Here is a 12,983-nt window from a genome sequence, read left to right on the forward strand (position 1 = left end):
GTAATTGGAAGTGAGGCTAGCTTGTTAACCATAAAGCTTTCAAGAGGACTTCAGAGCAACTATTTTTAATTAATGCAATGATCTTGAACGCATCATGCAGTGGCGCTCTCAAGTGGAATTGTCACACCTACTAGTGGCTAATGACCTTTTTGAAGTTAGTCTTGTGGTTAACCGCAAGTAACCTCCTGTTCTAATGCTGGGAAAGCCAGATTATATGCTCACAGGCTGACATTTCGCCATGTTAAATGTCAGGGTGGTTGTACTAAAGTTATTAATGCTGTACATTGTCATAAACAGTGTTGGCAAGATTAGAAAATTAGTCAGACATTTTTCCCTTTTGGATAAGCCAATACTGTGAACGTGTTCAAATTTCTGGCTTTGAGCTTGCTATCACTTGATACCTGAACCTAGATGTTGATGTCATAATGCAGGCTTTTTTGGTAGTACAGGTCTTTTTTTTGTGTGTATTTTTCATGTAGCCACACACTTAAATGAACTTGTACTACTGATGGAACAGGCTGCTTACAATTTTTCTGATTTTTGACTTGCTTACTGGGATAGTCTTGTTAGCACATTTGACATGTCTAAACAAATTGTCACCGGGCCATTTAACTGTAGGGCCCACCATGCCCATCTTCATCTGTGTCTCTACTTGAACTTGCAAATTAGTCATGAACAAACATTTCCTCTTTACCTTTGCTGTCCCAACCACAGTTGGCATTCTTCCATCAGATGATGGGAATGCAGCCTCAGAACTGAGGTCAGATGAGATCATCTGCACTTTGGCTGAACAAGCCAATCCTGGATAGGCGAAGCCTGCCACAGGTGTCCCACATGACATTATTTCCTGCTGGTGGTGAGGGATGATCTCTGCTGATCTTTGTTTGCAGGGCTGGCATCTGCTTTGGAGCTTCTGAAACCACATGTCAACTATGGGTTAAGCTCTGCTAACTCTCAATTACTTTTTGGTTAAGTAGTTGCACTTTGCAGGATGATCTAATTTGTGGGGGCAGAACAAAGTTGTATGAATTTTGAACTTGCATGCATCTTTTGCTGTCCAGGATTTTGCTATGCAGAATCTTCAGCCCCTCTAGCCTTGACTTTCAAGCCAGTTGTTACCATACATGTCATGCTTGCTGTTTGTGGGACCTTGCTGTGTGCAAATTTCCCCATTTACCTTCATTACACCACTAATGATACGTAAAGTAACTTGTAGCCAGTGAATTACTTTGTGCAATGTCTTGAGGATGCGAATGGTGTTGATACAAGGTAGTTCATTCATTCTCTTTTTGTTTATGCAGCTGAGCATTGGATGCTTTTTAGAATTGTAAAGCAGAACCAAACAAGCATTTTCTAGTTCTGTTTGTTAGACTAGATCAACATTTGGATGTACACTCAGATTCCCAATGTACCATTGCCCTACTTTGGGTTCAGAGCTTTATAAGGGTTGGAGGGAATTAGTCAAGTAATTTCTAGTACCAGAGACTAGGCAATCTGAATACACAGTAGCACATTCTATCCTTGTAACTTGCATGTCTCCTGTACTCAATTTGTGAATTTGCTCTCTACAGCCATATATTTTACCTACTGTAGAAGGAAGACACCAAGAGTTACAATATATAACTGCAGAGATGGTAAGTAGTTACAAATACTTCTTGCTGAAGGTGTAGAAGGTAGCAGTTTTTTTTAAGCATTGTGGAACTAAAATTGTCACACACATGGCTGACTACTTGTTACTATATAGTCAGATTAAATTGGTTTGTTTTGTCAAATTCTACATAGCATTATTAATACAGGATCCTTGAAGATATCCATAAGCTGTGTTTTTACTGCAATAATGCATCTGAATTCTATCTGCCAGTACATGACGCTAGCGCTGGACTCAACACAACCAGTTTTAAAATTGGATTGAGTTGAAGATTCTTCAGTTTAAGTAGACACAGGAAAATGTTTACTCATGGGTTTCTAGTGACAAAGCAAGTAAAATCTCAATTGAATCTATTGTTTAAGCTCTATAGAATTTCACTGATTTGAGGAGCTTTCAATTTCATGAAAAATGTTCTTCAAGAGAAATTTTTTGCTCTGATTAGTGCTGCTGGATCTACTGTCTGATACTGGGCAGCCTCAGGCCTCATCAGGAACACTCCTTCAGTCTGGCACTGAAGTGTCACCCTGGCTGGGGCCTGAGTGCAGACGGGCTGACAAATTCATGAAGATTTGTTATGCATTGATTCTGCCAGTTTATAGTGCAATGCTGAAACTCTTGCCTTTTTATGAATGGTGAAAGTGATAATTTCTTTCCCTAATGCATTTCAGGTAATTCAATTGGTAAATGGGAATTTTGATAGATTTGTCGAACGGTTCCTGCTCTTTGATTGCCGATATCCATACGAGTATGAAGGAGGACACATTAAAGTAAGTTTGTATGTTAATTGCCAAAGTACTGCATATTGATGTCCCAATGATTCTGCTGGCTTTCCAAGTGCTATGTCAGAACTTTGCCCGAGCAGTAGTAAAGTATACAAACTGAAGGGCTTCTGCTGTACAGTGCAACTTTCTCAGCAGGTTAGTTTTGTGGGGTTGGGCAGGCATTCATTACTTCAACTGTTGCTGACTTTAACAAAAGACATCCCATCTAAGGCATTGCAATCCTTGCACTTTTGCAGCAACTGTCTGAAAACTGATCTCTTTTCCCCCCCCTCCCCATGCTGTCCATCCGCTGAACAAAAGACTAAATGTAACTTAGCTGTATCTTGGTTTAGCACTGACTTGGAAATTGAAGCAGTAATCTTCTGCTTGGTGCTACTGTGGGTAATGTCCTTGTGTGCTAATCTATTAGGGAATCTTTGAGGTGGATTTTTGTCTATCAAAAAGTTTTGGTTTGTACCATGAGATGCCATCCATGACTGTATCACGAAGCTATTAATTTTTCTCACTTATTGAAGGTTCAGTTGTTGGCCATCACTTATTGAAGGTTCAGTTCTTGGCCAATCTGCTTTGCCAAGGGGAAAGAACAAGGTGGCATGCTATTCATTGTTTTTTTTAAATGTGATAAAGCCGCACATCTAGTGCACAACCTCAGGAGCCCAAACTTTATCTGATTGTCTATTTGCCTTAAGGGTGCTCTTAATTTGCACATGGAAGATGAGGTGGAGAATTATCTACTGAAGAAACCCATTGTTCCAGTTGATGAAGCTAAGCGAGTGATTATTATTTTCCACTGCGAATTTTCATCTGAGCGGGCTCCACGAATGTAAGTGTAACTTTGTACAGTTAGTAGTAAACCTCAAATATTTAGAGGAATTTGACTTCCCACAGTTAAGTGTACATTAACTTAGTGTCTAAATTCAGCCAGTTGTTTACCTGTGACAGCTTGATTTTTCAATTTTGTATTGCTTTGTGGGCTTGACTTGGGGACTATTGACAGCAAATGAATATATGGTAACATTAATTTTAAACTATATATTATGACCTGTATTATAACCTGTATATAGCAACCTAAGCCATTCAGTGTCTTCTGTTCTGCCTTTCATTTGGATCATGGCAGACCTTTTACCTGCCTTTTGTTCCATATCCCTTGCCTAAGGAAAATGTATGAACCTGTCTTAAATTTTGATTAAATCAGTCTGTTAAATGAACTGACCTCTAGATACCCATTATTCTGTTGTAGAAAAAGTGTTGCTTGGTTTCATTTTTCATGGGTTTAATTCTTAATTAGAACTAGTGTTCTGGGTTTTCCACTAGAGAAAATAATCTTTCAGGTATCTACTTCATAGACCCTTTTAGCATCTTAAATGCCTCAACCAGATTGCTCTTCAAGCTTCTAAATTTATAGAATAGTTACACAACCTGTTATGGTTTAAGCCTTGGTACCATTTCAGTTGAATCTGCAATGTGCCCCTCTGAGGTCAGTGTCTTGAGTTGGTATCCATAACACCAGCGCTTCTAGTGTTAGTTTGAAGATAGAGCATGGTTTGCACCTTTTACATGTGTATTGGGTTATGAAGCAGACCATGGAGACTCGGTTCCCTGCAGGTGATAAGCTCATTCATAAACAGGGCGTGTTGGTGTCCTAGAAGCAAGTTGCATGGACTCTACGGCCCAACTGATCTCTAGCAATCATGTTCTATGCTAGTGAGGTGCGATGGTGAGGGCATGTGCTTGTATCCTTGAACCCTCAGGTATGTTTATAGAAAGTGATTTAAACTGCTCAGGGTTTAACACGTCTGGTATTGGTTGTGGATGGGATTTGGTTGTTAGTTGTTAGCACAATCCAGACAAGCATTTACATTCTTCCCAAAAAGGCCAACACCTGAAAGAAAATCCCCACATTCTGAATTGAGAATTTGAGTTGGTCTTCACCTATAGTAACCGCAATGGCTGACTAGATCTCAGGGGCTTGGGAGTTGCTACAGTTTTGTAGTAGGACAAAATATTTGCATGATTAAAATTGAGTACTACTTGTGAGCAAAATAGGTATAAGGCAATTAATCAAGGTGAAGTCTGAAGCAACTAGTGATATGTCATTGGGATGTAAGCTCAAACACTTGTGTATTTTTTTCATATTGAAGGCAAATACTAAATTGCTTGATATAACTTATCTTTTCCCAGGTGCCGTTTCCTACGAGAAAAGGATCGAGAGGTGAATGGCACAGACTACCCAAAATTGCACTACCCAGAACTGTATATCCTGAAGGGTGGATACAAGGAATTCTTCCCAAAGTTTAAAGTAAGGGTTATCTTCTAGCCACTATAATGGCCATGCCCCTGACTTGAGGTACAAATAGGGATATTGGCCTACTCTGTACTACTTTTTAAGTCTGTTGGGTAGTTTGAGCTTTTACCATGTTTTAAAACATATGAAATGGCATAATCAAAGTCAAAGATGGCTAGCTGTTTTTTCTTTTGAAGAATCCATGGACTTTGTAATTTGCATGAGCTTTGAATCTAAGATCCTATATGATCTAGCACCTTGAGATGGCTGCCAGAGTTTATTACTGCATCTGTTGTAGTTACTATATATTACATATTACTAATTTAAAAAATATTGGCATACTTAACCACTGCTTATCTCCTCTATCTTGAACCCAGGGGTGCAAAAGTGCGATTGACCTTGATCTGTTCCAGGACAATGTTTTGTCACTTTTTTTGCTTCTATGCAAAGAGAACCTTGAGGCTCTGTCTTTAGATCTGTGAACATGACCAAAAGCAACAACAATGCCTTTTCTATTCTCTTTAGCTATACTGCGAGCCACAAAGTTACCGCCCAATGAATCATGAAGATTTCAAAGAGGATCTCAGAAAATTCCGCTTTAAGAGCAGGACGTGGGCAGGTGAACGAAGCAAGAGGGACATGTACAGCCGGCTGAAGAAGTTGTGAGGACGTTGTCTTTTTGTGATGGGTGGCAGGCTTTTCTTTGAATCCTGGGCTGGTTCCATGATGCTATACATTAATGCCTTGGATCATTGGTTGGCAGTGGATATTGCAGTTACTTGGAATGCAGTGACTTTCAACAACAGCTTAGTGTTCCATTACCTGTTCTAAATACTGCTAAACTGGTGCCATGTGGGCAGGACCACAGATTCAATAACTTCTTTAAAAACTTGTGCCTAGTATGGAGTAGATGACTTCCTCAATGGCCATTTGAGTATAAAGCCAGTATTGATGGAAACTGCTGTATAAAGGTTTAACCTAATGGGTTTCTAGATGGCTGTTCTGTAACCATCGTGTACATTTTGTGATTTATTGGTGCACTGTTAATAATTGGTGCTTACTGAGAATTTATAATATTACTGGAGATTTTGAGCTTTCCCAACAGACTGGCTAATTGCATGAATAATGACATTTCAAGAGAAAAAGCAAGGGGGTGAATGAGTTTCTGTATCAACTGCTTGTGATCTTCCATCATGTAAATCTGCCCTGAGGCTGCAGTGCCCACAAATATTTGGCCTTGAGTTTTTAAAAAAAAAAAATGTCTGATTTAAGATCACTGCTAATTTACTTCCAGTTCCTAATGTGAATTGGAAGTAACGACTTTTTAATTTTTGTTAATAGTTTGAAGTAATCAGTCTAGTTTTCGCTCGAGACTCCTGGACTGTAGCTCAAGAGGTCTGTTCTGTTCATCTTTTAATACATACCAACCTATTCCATATTTTTAAAAAAACTTCTTAAATTTGTGTCAAGCACACAGGTGGTTTAATTTATCTGATTTGCCAAACTATATTAAAACCACTAAGTCTTGCTACTTTAACAGCATCTTCACAGCACTTAACATTTGGATTGGGAGCCCAGTTCTGAACTGCGTGAAGTAAACACATTTTGAAACACATATTTTGCATTCAGTATTATAACCAAAGCGAAACATTGCCAACATTTTTTTGTGCATTTCACATTGTGCTTGGCATTTCCTTTCAATCAGGTGAATGAGTTAATGTATGCAGGAGTTTTGCATACAAGTTCTAGTTTAACACAAGATTTGCTAAGCAGTAGGTGTGCACACTTTGCAAGTTTTTAAATGGTAAAGAACATTTTTTTACTTGCTATTCCAGGGCCAAGGTGAACCATGGATCTGTTATAGGATTTTACCTGTTCCTGGATAATTCAATCATCCTTTATGAATTTCCATCATTTTCATATCTTAAAAGTTATTTTAAAATGTTACATTCTTTCCATATACTATGTTAGAGAAAAGATTAGTGGTAAAATGTGAGACTAGTGACTAAGTGGAAGGGAAGCCTTGGAAGTTTTGGCTTTATTCGATACATTGCAGGTTATTTGGGGAGTGGGGGAGTTTATGGCATGGTGTGCACTGGCTCCAGGACTTGACTGACCATTTCAGGATGCGTACCTGTTACTCTTTTTTTTGTTCATGCAACATTTAGAAAATGTCACCAAGGTTTTTCCTGATCTTGAATGGACCTTGAACAGGGTAGCCCTTCCCAGTTCTCCCTTCACCCCCCCCCCTCCCTTAAATTAAATGGGGCATGTCTAACTTCTGTGGGAGCCTAGATAAATCATAAGGCAAGTACAGCAAAACTTTGTGCTACTAATGGAAAGGGATCTTTTCTTAACCTGACTTCAAAAGGATTCCTGATAGCCTGATTCCCACTTATACAGTGGCCTAGTCATTTTTATCATTGCTAATAGAGGTGAAAAATTGTGAAATCCATATATGCAATCCTGAAAGTTGAGCCATTTATCTTGTTAACCTGCCAATCTTGAAGTTCTAGTTGCACCACTCCACATTTGAACCAACAGGAACATCCTAGCATTTGTACATTTCAGCAAACCAGTTTTTCTACCTATTTATGGATCAACTTATTACTCTGCCCATAATGTATATAAGCCTGATATTTGGCCAATTTTGCCCTAAACTTGTGCCTTTTTGAATATTTCAAGATTTAAATTTTCTACCCAGTTTAGATTTTAGACCAATCTGTGTACTGCCTAAAATGATCAACACACTATTTATGTTCAAAGATCCACAGGCTTGCAAAAATAATATTGGTCATTACTGCCTTTAGAGATTGACAATTGTGAACAGTGTGAGTTGTGAACAGTGTGAAATGAATGAGTGAGAGGGGTATGGAGTTGGTATGGGTGTAATGCTTATTTTGCAATGTGGCTGTAATAATGGAAGTGTGGTTTAATTGTTTGCTGTAGAGATGTACTTTAGCCAAACTGTCTTCCGTGCAGGGAAATAAATGGCTACAGATAGAAAAAAAATGCATTAGATTTTCTGTCAATGATTTCGCACACATTTCTCGTGCAGTTTCGAAACTGCAGGACCACTACTTTGAAGCAGAAACCTAATTTTAATATTGAGGTAACAAGCACATGTAATTACTGTAATTGTTTACTTCATTGTGTCTAACAGGTCGATGTGATGCTTCCAATTTGTGAAGCGTTGGCTTGTTTTCTGCTTTTCTGTCCTAGTTGCTTCCTGTTTTCAGCCTACACCATTAGCTAGCAATGCAAAAAGAACCAGGAGTGTAAGTCTCGCTGTTAATACACAGCCTCTCCATCAGCAAGTCCTGAGCTGTGTCTTGTGGTGATACATGGAAACTGGGTTCCTTGCAGCCTCAAGCTAAAGCTTCAGAGGAACTGATGACGTTTGTCCTCCCAGACATGCAGTGTGCAGGCCCACTGACATGTAGGAACCAAAGTTCCAGTTATGGACAAATAGGTCCACTGTCTTGTGGATACCTTCTGGAGAGTTGAAGACCAAGGAAGTAAAAGTGGAGCCTAAAACCATACCTTTAGACTCAACTGAGGAGGTCAAGAGGGGTACCCTCACATTTGGGCAGCCCAGGGACTCCATAAATGTCCTCCAGGCTTGTGTTTGAGAGTCTTCAGTTTTGCTGCAGTGTGTTAACCCAACATAGGTGGCAGCAGTTGGCAATTAAACCCAACCGTATTGGTATGAGTGCCAATCCTGCAGACCCTAGCTGAACACATCTGCCCTGAATCTGTGTGGCTTCAGAACTAGATCTACAATTGACAGTCTTCAGTCTGGCGGCTACAAGAGATATGTTGTGAACAGGGAGATTACTAGATATTGCTGCTTTCAATCTCGCTGAGGCATTTTGACCATGCGAGTAAAGGTCCATTTTTTTAAGCTGCTGGAGAAAATTGATCAGCTTCAGCAAGCAGTCAATGTGACCTTTTCCATGACAACATGATTGGTAAGGTGACTTATGGTGCAACATCAGAAGCCATTGTGACCTTAAGTGAGGTCGAACAGGGTTTTGTTCTGACACTGATATTTTGTTTATATTACTGCTGCTGCTGTCATATGCCTTCAGGTCATCTACACAGGGTGCCTTACTTGTGGGAATTGACCAGGCTGTAGCCTTTTTTCATCTGAGATCCAAGACCAAGTTGTGCCGTCTCAGTTGCTCTGCACTGACTATACTGGTTAGCATTCCTTACTGAGAAACACCTTCAGTGGCAAATGGACAAACTGTTGCCGGTGAAGAGCTTGGATTAACTTTAAGCATCAAATGTTGTGGTCTAGGCGGTTGTCATACCACCATCTATCAGCATAGTGTTACAACTACAGCTGACGCTTGCTGAGCTAGCCAAATTCCAAGAGAAAAAAGCAAAAAACTGCGGATGCTGGAAATCCAAAACAAAAACTAAACTTGTCTTACTGATAACATTTTTAATAGTTTTTTCCCTTGTTTTCAAAATACTGATCCCAGAAGCAAAGAATCCCAGTAACACCCATAAGGATTTTAAAATTAAAAGATTTATTAACAAGAAGAATAACAAACGCAAGATTAAAGTTGCACAGTTTTTAAAAAAAAAATCTCCAAAAACCCTATTTGGTCACAACACAAGTAAACTACTTGGCAGCAGCTACCTTATAGATTTTTAACCATAAAACTCCAGTAATATTGTCTCAAGGTAAAAACCACTGTTACTTTAGTATACTATACAACAACTCTAATCCTACTCTGCTGTGGACATGCAAGAAAGTCCAAAAACAACCTGCTTTCTAAACAAGACTTTTCTGGTCCTATAGGATGGCTGGTTCCAATGCTGGAAATACCCTGCAGCTTAGGCAGCATTGGCACGGAGGGAAACAGTCGAGGTTTCAGGGTTGTAACCGTTAACTTCTTTTTCGCCAGCTCTGAGAAATGTAAAAAGGTTTTGCTTAAGGAATGGGTGGGATAAGAACAAAAAGACCTGTGATAGGGTCAAAAATGACCGATTTGAATGACAGGACCATATGGAATGGTGATGGGGCAAGGAAAGAAATAAAAGACCTACCTAAAGCCAGTATGTTGCTGTCTGGAAGTAAAATAAAGAAAAAACAAAATGGGCACAGAATATGGTCTGAAATTGTTAACACCATATTGAGTCTAGAAGGCTGTAAAGTGCCTTTTGAGCTGCTGTGCATTGAGCCTCACTGGAACAATACATTACAGCCAGAGCAAGGTGGATAACTAAGACAACAGGACTCCAAAAGCTCAGGTTATGCTTGCAGACTGAACAGAGGTGTTGCACAATCGCCCAGTCTAAGTAACACAGTTGACGACCACGGCACATCGTCTTACAAGATGGCATGTTGTCATTCCTACTTCATTCCAAGTGAATGAAGCTATCCATCCCAGATAGAATTTGTATAGAACTGCCTGCTTTCTTGTACATTCCTGCACATGGCTCATTTGCTTGAAAGGCCTGCATTGTCATCCGGAACCTGATTGTAGGTTTTCCTATAAACGTAAACCTACGCTTGTCAAAATCCTTGAGCATGATTCCAAACCTTAAGACTAATTTTGATGAAAGGGATGTCAGCAGAATTAACACCAGAGAAGTAAAACTTTCCTTTTAAGGCATCTTGTGTTGACATCAAGCATTTCAATGTTGAACATCCATCCAAAGTCAACTGGCTATGTGGAAGAATGTGGCCTGTAGTTTGCCTTCACTAACAATACATCATACCAGCAGTGTGTATTTACACCCTCACAATTACTGACCAAAAAGCGCTCAGCTTTGTGCTCTGGTACTTTTTTTTCACATAGGTGGGAGCTATATAGTGGTGCTCCTTGGGTTCCATAATAGACCCACTGTTTTTGATGTGCAGTAATAATATGGATATGTGATTACAGGACACAACTTCCAGATTTGCAGAAACCATGAAACTGGGAAGCGATGGTAAGCAGTGACTTTGAGCACCTGGACATGGTGACGGAATGGCCAGACACCAGACAGATTAAATTTAATGCCAAAAAATAAGGTTGGGAAGAAGAATGAGGAGAGCAAATAAATGCTGGAGACAAACCATATAGTATTCTGGGGTTTATAAATAGAGGTAGAGAGCACAAAAAAACAGGAATTTTAATGATGCCCCATCCTCACCAGCTACCAATCCATCTCCACATTCCCTTTGTGTTCTATCTCCTTGGTCTGTACCCAACTCCTGAAAATGTTTGAATCTCTCCAATTTGCCTTCTGTCTCTTTTATTTAAAAAGACACGTACACACAGCCCTGACCAAAATCATGAACAATTTTTTTTAAAATTTAAATCAGGAAATGCTGGAAATACTCAGGTGTGGCAGCATCTGAGGAGCGTGAAACAACGTTAGTGCTTTAAGCGATGCACCTGATTTGTTTTGTTGTCGTATTTGTTTTGGCTGCTTTGTACTTTATTTCCTTCTCCCATACCTTTCTCCCTTTGTCCATGACCTCAATGTCCCAAGTGTTGTACAGTTATTGAACTGCTTTTAGTCACTGATGTAGAGAAACGTCAGCCATTTTAGACAGAGCATTCCACCATGCAACAAAATAAATGACTCAATCATCTGTTTTAAGTGCTGAATGACCGATAATTGTTGAGCAGGTCAACCTAGATTATGCATTCAAGATTCTAACCTTCAGTCAAGGGCCAGTATTAACTTTGGAATACTGAATGTCTCATTTTTGGCCCCCATCTCAAACTCTCTTCCTCACCACCGACTCCATGAAGCCTCCTGGCCACTGTCTCAGGCTGAACCAGACCATTTCAAAGACTACCTACTTCTAAGTCTACCAATGCTTTCCCCCTAGGCCATAGAGTTATAACGGTACAGATTGGGAGGCATTCTGCCATTCGCTGTTGAGCAATCTAATCAGCCCCATTCCTACACACTCTCTCTTGTAGCCCTCCAGGTTTATTTCCCGCAAGTGCCCATCCAATTTCCTTTTGAAATCATTGACTCCACTTCCACCATCCTTTGTAGGCAGTATGTTGCAGGTCATTGTCACTTGCTGTATAAAAATGTTGCTCCTCATTCCACTGCACCTCTTGCCTAAACTCTGAAATCACTTAGTCCTTGTACCCATCTGCCATTAAGACAATCATTTCCAGGCTCAATATAGATATGCCCCAATTAAAGCGTGTTCTCCTATTGCGATTTCACTTGACGTGCTTTATAAATTAGGGAGCTTATCTGAATCTGCTGCTGGCCTTGATGTCCATTTTTGTTTTAGTATGGTTACTGTACGTGCACCAAGAACAGTTGTGCAACTGTATGTGCTCTGTCCTTTTTTCAAAACGTTTCACATCATTTCCCTCCCGACCCCCTCCCTCCCCTGCAATTTGCTGCTTCTGTCTCCAGACTGTCTCGCTTCCTCCTGCTCACTGCTTCCGCCTCCCCCCCACCCTCTGCTGCTCGCTGTTTCCTTCTCCCAAACCCCTCGCTCCTTCCCACTTCCCCCTCCTGATTCCCCCCCCCCTCCTTCCTGTTTGCCACTTGCCCCTTGCTCTTCCCTCTTCCGACTCCACCCACTCGCTGTTTCCCTCTCCTGACCCCCTCGAGCGAGGGTTCGAAGGAAGCAGCGAGTGGGTGGTAAAGAGGGTGTTGGGAGAGGGAAGCAGCAGGATGGAGCGAGGGGGCCAGGAGAGGGGCAGTGAGCCAAAGCAGCAAGTAGGTGGCGGAAAGCAGTGAGTATGAGGTAAATAGAGTAGTAAGAGTAATAAGTAGAAAGAGGATTTTTGTCAGTTACATTCAAGGCTGCCAGTAGGTTTTTAATGTAAAAAGTACAGGTCAGGGATGTAACCCACCTTTATTACATGCTTTCTTAGGGGAAGGTGATTTTCATCTAGCACGCTGTTTTTAGGAACACTTTAGGAATGCAATAAGACGGATAGTTGTATCCTCAATATACTTGTAATCCAGTGCAATATTTTACATGTTTATTTTCCATAAAAATATACTTTATTCATAATTTGTAGAAGTACATTACAAAATGTTTTGACTTAATTACAGAAATTACAAAAAAAACTGAGGTGCCTCAATACACAATTTCAATACTCTTAATGTTCACAGCACACATTCCTGGTCAGGCATACAGCCCAAGGGGTTCCACAGTTTCCAGCCCCTCCGCGTACTCTCTGAAAGGTCTTACAAGCGAACTTTCCCCACTGTGCCTCTGCAGCGGCTGCCCCAAGCTTTAGCGAGTCCCTCAGCACGTAGTCCTGAGCCTTGGCATCTG

The 12,983-nt window shown here is 40.4% G+C and overlaps 1 protein-coding gene across 1 annotated transcript in view; it reads left to right on the forward strand.

Moving 5' to 3' along the window:
• cdc25b (cell division cycle 25B) overlaps positions 1 to 7,726 on the forward strand; it is a 34,590-nt gene extending 26,864 nt beyond the window's left edge. Inside the window, exons 12-16 of the mRNA XM_041197050.1 lie at positions 1,572 to 1,634; positions 2,317 to 2,415; positions 3,120 to 3,253; positions 4,612 to 4,729; positions 5,240 to 7,726. Coding sequence (XP_041052984.1) covers positions 1,572 to 1,634; positions 2,317 to 2,415; positions 3,120 to 3,253; positions 4,612 to 4,729; positions 5,240 to 5,380 — 555 coding nt within the window. The 3' untranslated portion in view covers positions 5,381 to 7,726. The remainder of the gene's footprint in view (positions 1 to 1,571; positions 1,635 to 2,316; positions 2,416 to 3,119; positions 3,254 to 4,611; positions 4,730 to 5,239) is intronic.
• The last annotated feature ends 5,257 nt before the right edge of the window (positions 7,727 to 12,983 follow it).

The sequence above is a fragment of the Carcharodon carcharias genome, chromosome 1 (genome assembly GCF_017639515.1).
Source record: "Carcharodon carcharias isolate sCarCar2 chromosome 1, sCarCar2.pri, whole genome shotgun sequence".
NCBI classification, from domain to species: domain Eukaryota; kingdom Metazoa; phylum Chordata; class Chondrichthyes; order Lamniformes; family Lamnidae; genus Carcharodon; species Carcharodon carcharias.